The sequence below is a fragment of the Teleopsis dalmanni genome, unplaced genomic scaffold (genome assembly GCF_002237135.1).
Source record: "Teleopsis dalmanni isolate 2A unplaced genomic scaffold, ASM223713v2 unscaffolded_contig_0313, whole genome shotgun sequence".
Classification (NCBI taxonomy): domain Eukaryota; kingdom Metazoa; phylum Arthropoda; class Insecta; order Diptera; family Diopsidae; genus Teleopsis; species Teleopsis dalmanni.
Genome location: NW_024031695.1, coordinates 1 through 9,353, shown reverse-complemented (window position 1 = coordinate 9,353; position 9,353 = coordinate 1). Strand labels below are relative to the sequence as shown.

At 33.3% G+C, this 9,353-nt stretch overlaps 1 protein-coding gene across 1 annotated transcript; it reads right to left on the bottom strand.

Moving 5' to 3' along the window:
- Nucleotides 1-3,232: 3,232 nt before the first annotated feature.
- LOC119663344 lies at nucleotides 3,233-4,198 on the bottom strand. Its single transcript, XM_038072957.1, has 2 exons — nucleotides 4,061-4,198; nucleotides 3,233-3,984 (listed from the first exon to the last, which is right to left on the bottom strand). Exons 1-2 carry the CDS (start codon nucleotides 4,166-4,168, stop codon nucleotides 3,289-3,291), a joined length of 804 nt encoding a protein of 267 aa, XP_037928885.1. The 5' UTR covers nucleotides 4,169-4,198; the 3' UTR covers nucleotides 3,233-3,288.
- Nucleotides 4,199-9,353: the final 5,155 nt, after the last annotated feature.

The window sequence follows — 9,353 nt, the reverse complement described above, 5'->3', positions numbered from 1 at the left end:
GAAACTGATAATATGCAATACTTCTTATTACTTTATTACTATTAGTATTACCTATTCTTTATCAAAAACGGTAGATCGAATCTCGCTTATGGTATGTTTGTATGTTATTCCACAAAAAACGGAGAAAACGCGAGTGTAAATTTAAAAAAAAAAATCTGTTTCGAGCTAATACTACTAGTAAATGGCTACAAGTACTACTAGTAAATGACTACTAGTACTACTATTAAATGACTACTAGTACTACCAGTACATGACTACTAGTACTCGTAAATGACTACTAGTACTCGTAAATGACTACTAGTACTACTAGTACTCGTAAATGACTACTAGTACTCGTAAATGACTACTTGTACTAGTTGTACCCGTAAATTACTACTTGTACTCGTAAATGACTACTAGTACTCGTAAATGACTACTAGTCCAACTAGTAAATGACTACCAGTACTAGTAGTAAATGACTACTAGTACTACTACTATAAAATGGCTACTAGTACTTTAGTACAACAAAGTTTAAGCTATTAACAGATTATATGTCGGGTTGTCAAAGTCAACATTTTTATCCCAATAAAATAAGACCATTAGAGGTAACATAGTGTCGACAGAAGGTCCAGCCTCACCTGATCAGAAAAATATTAAGCCAGAAGCTTTTAAATTATGAAATTCTTCACGGGTGACATTTTAGCGTTTATTGGTTATCCATTTTTAAACTGGATCAGTAAAAGAATATTGAAACAGGACCACCTATTATCAACTTCATAAAGAAATTTAATTAATTATGTTTTAACGGATTAACGGACTAAGTGTCTTTTGCTTAGTTAAGGCTGGTTGCTAACGATTAAGATCCCAATTAAAAATTTATAAATTATATATATTCATTTTATATTTCATTTTATATAATAAAATATAAAGTAAGAAAATAATATCAGTAAACTGAAATCCTTTGAAAGCTATAAAATAGTCTCAATTGACCAATAAATACATAGAATTTAAAATACAATTTTCACTTAGCAAAACTTTAACTAAAGTGTAAAATTGTTTCCTCTTCCTTCCTCTTCAATAGCCCACAATTGTGAAATTGATTTACCACAAAAATTAGGAATCAATGCCTTTCCACTGAAACTGATTTATTAACGAATTTATGAAATAAACTCGGAAAAAACGAAACCATAACCCCACCAGGCAATGGGGCAACTCCACTGCCATGAAACAACAATTTTAAGTTGTAAGTTAATATGAAAACAATAACCAGAAGTAAAATAAGAGCGGTTTTAGTAAGAAAGGAGAACGGAAACGAAGCGAGGGAACTGAGGAAAAGTACTCAATTCAAGAGTAAAAATATTTTGACCAAAACTGCAACCGCAAGGACAGCACACGTATAAACTGATTGTGAATTATTACCAGTCCAGCACAAATTTACTGGAAAATTGAGTCTTCTGTTGCGAATTAAAGTTGAAAACCATTTCGTTTCCCCTTAAACTAAATTGAAAAGAATTCAAAAAAACAAAAAAAAAAAACAAAACTAAACAAAAAGGTAAAACTCTTAAACTGTTGATTAAAATTGTATGACTTTGTGTAAATCCAAATATAAATCGCAACTAAAAGTGGGTATGAGTGAAGGTATTATGGTTACTTGGTTCCAAAGTATTTCATATTTGATTTGATTTTTAATAAAATACTCAAAATAATATTATAGCAATCATTTTTTAGGGAACAAAATTTAATTTATTGTAATATATAAGGGAACTAAAAAACTAAACAACAATGTTTGTTAATAAAATCAATTAAATTAATATAAATTAACTATAGCCTAACAGGAGCTGCAATACCCTACTCACATGTAAAAACTAAACAACAATGTTTGTTAATAAAATTAATTAAATTAATATAAATTAACTATAGCCTAACAGGAGCTGCAATACCCTACTCACATGTAAAAACTTAACAACAATGTTTGTTAATAAAATTAATTAAATTAATATAAATTAACTATAGCCTAACAGGAGCTGCAATACCCTACTTACATGTAATCACATCACAGACCTATTATTTTGTTTTTCTTACTTGAAATATTTTTAATATATATCACTTTATTTTTTTTATATTCAACATACATATATATTATATATTTACGTACATAAATTACATAAATATAATTATGTTATGTATACAGAATTGCTGACGAGAATTGCAACAAAGTAAAACGCTCTATTTTGTTTATTTTTGTTAAATTTAATGTTAAATTTAATGAAAATATGCGAAATTAACTTTAAATTTTTAAGTTAATTTATTTGGATTCAATATGGCCATCTCTAGCATGAATTATGGCCTTCAAATGGTCAATAAAGCTATCGTACGCTGTCCATAAATGGCTTTGCGGTATTTTCACCCATTCTCGGCTAAACGTCTGCCGAGACGTTCGACATTTTGGTATTTTTTATTGTCAACCTTAATTTTTAAAATACTACAGACCGAGAAATCTAAAGGGTTTATATCAGGTGAACACGCTGATCACTGTATTGATGGAATAAAGCACGGAACGTTGTTTTAGAGTCATTCTTGGTTGACGCATGATTTGTGCGATGATGCTGAGTCGTGTTGGAATGTCTAACACCTGCGATCAAAATCCTTGTCTGCCCAAAGCCTTAGGCAGACAAGGCTTAAAATAATTTCCCGATAGAATATGAGTGGAGAGCGACTATCGGCCTACTTTCTGGTTTTCTGATTTTTATCAAACTTCTCTGACAAATAAACTCGATCATCGTTCTTGTTTATGTACTGCTCAATTACGAATGGTGACTAATCAGAAAAAACCGAACCGAAAAATTTCTAATTCAGTACTAACATCAATCATATGTTTTATAATTCACAATCCAACTTTTACTAATTTCAACTTTCTTGTAGTCCTTTTTTTACTAGTTTTTGGTATACGAGAACACAAAATTAATAGAAATTACTAAATGAAATACAAATTTGTACTAATTCCTGTATACAGGAACACACAACACTTTTTTTTGAAAATTAAGGGCATATCCAGTATAGGAAAATCATTGGAGCCTGCACATTGTCCTTTAAATAATATATAGTCTTACATACTACTTAGGAAAAGTACATTTAAAAGCATAATAACTAAAGCGGCCCACTTGAGACACAAAACTGACAGTCCTGAAACAATTTTCTATAGCATATATAAATATATTTTCATTTTATTAGTTTTATTATTAATTAAATGCAGTTGAGAAAAATAACAGGAATGATTTCAATATTCACAAAAATTAATGTATGTCAAAATTAAATTTTCTTATTACAATTATTCCAAATAATCTGGAATAAGTCACATATAGCCGTACGTTCTTCGGAAACCGTAAGTGGTTGTACATTATTAGGATAATTAAAATTGTTATTTTTAAAATTCCCGGTATTTTGGACTTTTTCATTTAATGGCAGCAAATCGTCAAACAATACCTTCTTATTATCTTTGTCTGTTAAAGATGAGAAGTAGTCGCTGTCAAAAACCATTCTATATGGTGGCCTTGCTGCAGCAACTAACTCATCAAGGATTTCATCATCTGAGTTTGCTTCTCCACTTAAAACAGCCTGATTGACCCAAATTGAATCAGCAACTGGAGTAGAAGCAAATAACCTTTTGATAGAAGTTCTGCCAGACTTTTTTTGAGTGTACATTTTGCTTGACGTAGTTATAGGGTTTTTTTGCACGAAACTATGCGTTGAACTTTTTTTATAAGGAGTCATTATGAAATTTAGTACTTCACATCTTATATCCAATTTTGAAAGATCGCTTTTACCTAGTATATTATCTAATAATCTCATACACTTAATATCATGTGAAGAAGCAACCGATGCGCAAGTTCCATCGTAATAAGTAAAGTGCTCAAGTGCGACATTTTCATCATCGTCATCGCTTACTAATCGATCAAATAGAAATACCGACATTTTATTTTCTGATGTCTTATTAAACTTTTTCAACTATATCAACAAAAAGAAAAAAATAAAACGATTTGTTTTTATATTAAATTTAGACTAAAATGTCGAAGTCATTTACTTTGTCAAATTTTACACCAATTAGATAAATGTAGCAGTTATGGCAAACTCTTTGAACAAACAATTTCCTGGTTTCCCCACAAAGTACACATATATTAATTTTAGGCATCTTGTATTTATCTTGATAGTATTTATTATATATTTAATAGATATATAATAATGATACCAGAGAGACTAGAAAATACTAATGCAAACTTCTGAATGTCTACACAATAAAAACTTCTTGAAGTTTGTTCGTAAAACAGCAAATTTTTTTCATAAGTGAAACAAAATCTATACAAAATATAGCTGACTCTTTCTAAACATTAGTGTTGCTCACTTACAATTAATTGACAGAAAAAACAAATTCAATGTTATCTTTCTGTATTAATATTAATACTATTTTATACGAGAATAATTGAACCTATTATAGTTTGATTCTATATATTTCTTATTCTTATTAAACTAATATATGTATATATATACCTATATACTAATATCATCAAAATTCATCAGAAAGTTGCAAAATTTTCATTGCAAAATGAATAGCAAATGAATAGCGATTTTCTTACTATTAAGCTACTTATGCACAAGCACATAATATACGAATACATGTATATAACGAATAGCATGCGAATAGGTAGTTAATGAATCAACTTCAACTGAGTGAATACTCGAAATTAATAACCATTCAATACTCATAATAACAGGTTCAAGAAATTGTGGTTTGTGTTGTATGTGCGTTTTTGACTGCTAATTCTCCTCTCAAGCAAAAATAGTTGCTGTTTATATCAAGTGTCAAATTTTGCGAATAGCAATATAATGAATATATTATTTATTAGTGAATACTTGCGCCTAAAATTGTGAATTAGTCATTGTGCAAGAAATCTAAATAAATCAAATAACTTATTATACAAGCACTTTACGGACAATCTCTGGTATGCCACATATATGTGCTTCTAGAGTTAAAGACAGGAAGAAAACCTTCGGATTAGCTTTATTTTCTATGTGTAGTTAAATTTTGAATATATCAATATAAAACATCATTTAGGTGTTTTTCATTTAAAAATAATATATCAATAGTATTTCTGAAAAAAAAAAAAAATATATAGCCACTATAGTAATTATTGCTTATTCTTTGACTGAATCTGACGATATGTTAAATATACCATTTGATTAAATTGTTAAACATAATTGTAATAGCATTACAGTAGTACTATTCTATTATTATATTACTATAAGATTTGATTGTGATGAGTCGGCGCACATATATATAGAAAAAAGAGGGCACGGCAAATTGGCATCTTTACTTCTATTTAGCATAAATTCTGATATTTCTACTAAACAACACTGGTTTGACAAACGTGACGAGGCACAAAAAGTCTTGAAATTTTTCCCTTTCTCTTTCTTTCACACTCAATTTTTAAATTTACATTGAAACAACTACATAACATATCACGAAAATATAACTGTCTATATCAGGGCTGTCCAGACCAATGCAAATCACTGAGTAGGTTAAAGGTAAAGCCGCATGATGCCCGCGTGCCGTACTTTGGATAGCCCTGGTCTATATAACATGGACGCAACTGTAGTTTGCTCAAACAATATGACGAAAAATTTGTACGGCTTATGATGTGAATGATATGAATGAACGCCGAATCTGATTCCACAGATTCATAGTCTAATTGATGTTATATGTTATATATGTATATAGAATTTTTGTGGATATAATTGTAACTGCTGTACAAACTATATGTTACACTCTCATAGAAAAAATGTGAAGAGTAGCTTAAAAAGCAAGAGCATATACCAGAGGTTTTCATACTTTCAGACCAAATTTAATATTAAGAATTCCCCAATCTTAAATTTGAACCCTTATTTGTACGCTGCATTTATTCACAATAATACTACTACGATTTGCACTGCTCTATATAACATAGTATGAGATAAATAATCTGCTTTAAACCATTTCACCAATATGATAATAGGTGTATTATGTTCAATATTTTATGGTTGATTGGTTACAATGATTGATAAGCTAGCACGCTTCCACTTCTTCGAAGCAGCGATTACACACTATTTTAATACCACATTTATGTAATTTAACATGTATTTTGCTTTTACTGAAATAGCAGTCCAAAAAACCGTAAAGAAAGCAGTTCCCTAAAACCCCATTCTTTATATAAGCCAAAGCTGGGAATCACAGATTAAATATGTAATTACTAATCCTTTGTCTTCTGATATGAATGGGTCCAGTTTCTTGATTGCGCAGTTTCTCTGCTTGGGTTCTTAAACACTAATAAACAAAAAAAACTGCAAGTAGTCACACGATCCAGTATGATAAATTCGCAAGATGTAGTTTATTTTAAGTTGTTAACCGGGAAGTTCCACATTACTTAAGTGTTTTTTTTTTTTTTTTTTTTTTTTTTTTTTTTTTTTTGATATCGGACCTGGGGGAAAAATCTTCAAAAGATACAAATGGCCCGTACCATTTGCATGCCCGATTCATGCACGACTCAAATTGAGTCATACATGCCTACGGACTAAAAAGTCCCCTACATTCTCAACTCAAAATCCTGAAAATCCCTGCAGTACGACCAATAAAGGTATTCCTTCACAGGGCAGGTTAGAAGAGCACTTAGCGTGCATTCACTCCGATTGTGTACTAAGTATTTCGTCCGCTCTAACAGTATTTATTGTTCTAGAGATTATGCTCTTGTAAAAGCTCCATTCTTCGATGCTTGCCAACATCTGCATTACCATAGTAGAAGGGCTGGATTCCCCAATTAGTGTCTCTAGATTTTGTCTAGTATCTACGAATCTTATACATTCTCTAATTATGTGGTCAGGACTCTCAATTTTATCTGGACAGGACTGGCAGTACGGGTTACTTGCTAGCCTAAACCGGTATAAGTATTCACGGAAGCAGCCATGCCCCGTAAGAAACTGTGTTAATTGAAATCCCAAGTCTCCAGATCCTCGGTTAATCCAAACTCTTATATTTGGAATTAACGAATGCGTCCATCTTGATTTTTGGGAATGATCCCACCTATGTTGCCATTCATTAAGGTATTTGTCTCTTATATCTAGATAAGACTCTGCCAGAGATTGCCCAGTTTCAGTCGTTCGCCGACGAGAGCGCTGTAAGAAATTGTCTCTGGCCAAGAACGCTTCAAGGTCTATTGGCATGCGTCCAGCCAATACTCCCGCAGCATCGTCCGATACTGTACGGTAAGCACGGCAGATGCGTAGGTTTGACAATCTATGTGCACTTTTCATTACACGTGAATACGACTTAATGGTTGTAGCATGTGCCCACACCGGAGCAGCATAAAGCATCACCGACTTGGAAACTGATGCTAAAAGAACTCTAGCGGTGTCCTTGGGACCTCCTATATTTGGCATTAATCGAGATAATGCGTTGCAGACACGTGATGCTTTATCTCCCGATTGTTTTAGGTGAGTTTTGAAACTCAACCTACTATCTAAGGTTACACCAAGATATGTAAGTTGGGGGCTAGATTGTATATCTACTCCACCCACTTTAATTGAGAGTTGTTCAATCTTTTTCCTACTTGTGATTAATAGCACCTCAGTTTTATGTTCAGCAAGCTCTAATCCGCTGTATTGCAGCCACGATTTAGCTGCTGCAATAGTAGCGCTGCAATTCCTAGCCACTTCGTCTAGAGTTTTTGCAACCACTACTATTGCAATATCATCTGCATACCCAACTACGTGCACTCCGTCCGGCTTTTCGATTCGAAGGATACCATCGTACATGATATTCCAAAGAATTGGCCCTAGAACTGATCCCTGGGGGACCCCTCCCGTAATCCTATATATTTTGGGTCCGGATTCTGTATCATATAAGAGTAATCTGTCTTTAAAATATGATGTTATAATTTTCAAAAGATATTCTGGGACTCTCATTTTCATCAGTGCATTTAAGATGCTACTCCACTCAGCAGTGTTGAAAGCATTTTTAACGTCTAAGGTCACTACCGCGCAGTACTTTTTAGTACCACCTAGCCACCTTACGCCCTTAGTAGCTTCCTTTGCAATGTTGCATACATGTAGTACAGCATCAACAGTACAGCGTTTAGGTCTAAAGCCAAATTGGTTATTTGATAGACCCTGACTTGCCTCTGTGAATTTTTCTAATCTAGAACTTATAATTCTTTCAAGGACCTTACCTGCAGTGTCTAATAAGCATAAAGGTCTATAAGATGATGGCAGTTCTGGGGACTTATTACCTTTAGGAATAGGCACCAATCTTTGCTTTTTCCAACACGAAGGGAAGATTCCTTCCTGTAGGCAGCTGTTGTAAACATCCGTAAATATAGAAGCTTGTTTTTGTATTGCCTTCTTCAGTACAGTATTGGGGATTCCATCCAAACCAGGAGATTTATTGGGCTTAACTCTGGAAGAAGCGGCTATGACTTCAGGATTTGTAACCGGAGGTATCTCATTTAAATCGGTGTTTATCGGTATTAAAATTCTAAGTTCTCCCTTTTTTGGGAACAAATGTTTCACGATATTCGCCATTATTTTAGGACATGAAGGTACCGAGCCTCTTAACCTCTTAAATTTACGCATTACTATTTTGTAGCCATCGCCCCAGACATTTTGGTCTACATCATTGATCAGAGTTTGAAAAGCTTGATTCTTACTCCTAATAATTGCCTTTTTAAGTTTAGATCTGTTCTCTCGGTATTTTTGTAGAAGCCTTTCCGCATCTACTCCCGATCTGTGACGTTGAAATTGCCTACGGGAGGCAAAGCACTGAGATCTTAGTAAAGCTATTTCTTCCGTCCACCAATAGTTTGATGGGCGCCCATTACCTCTGCCTTTTCTTGGCATTGATGCATCACAGACGTTGCATAATTCCTTCATAAGGTGATTTGATTTTTCAAAAGCATCCCCGACTCCGAAACTCATGTTTTCGGTCATGAATTCCATTATCTCTGTGGCAAGATACTTAGTTTTCCAGCCTATTTGCTGTGCTTTTCTCTGCGATTTTTTCAAAACAAACTTCTCTTTTAGCGATAAGGAAAAAAGAATTGCATGATGGTCGCTGTGGGTGTAGTGGTTTGTTACATTCCATTGCGAACCCCTTACTAATGACGGGCTGACAAAGGTGAGATCTATGTAGGAAACGCCTCTACCATTATCGAACGTTGGGCTATGCCCATTGTTCAGTTGTATTAGGTTTAGTGAGGTAAACGTTTCTAATAGGGCTCTACCTCGGCGCGTTGTATTACTACTGCCCCATTCGACTGCCCAAGCATTGAAATCCCCTGCAACAATGATGGGAG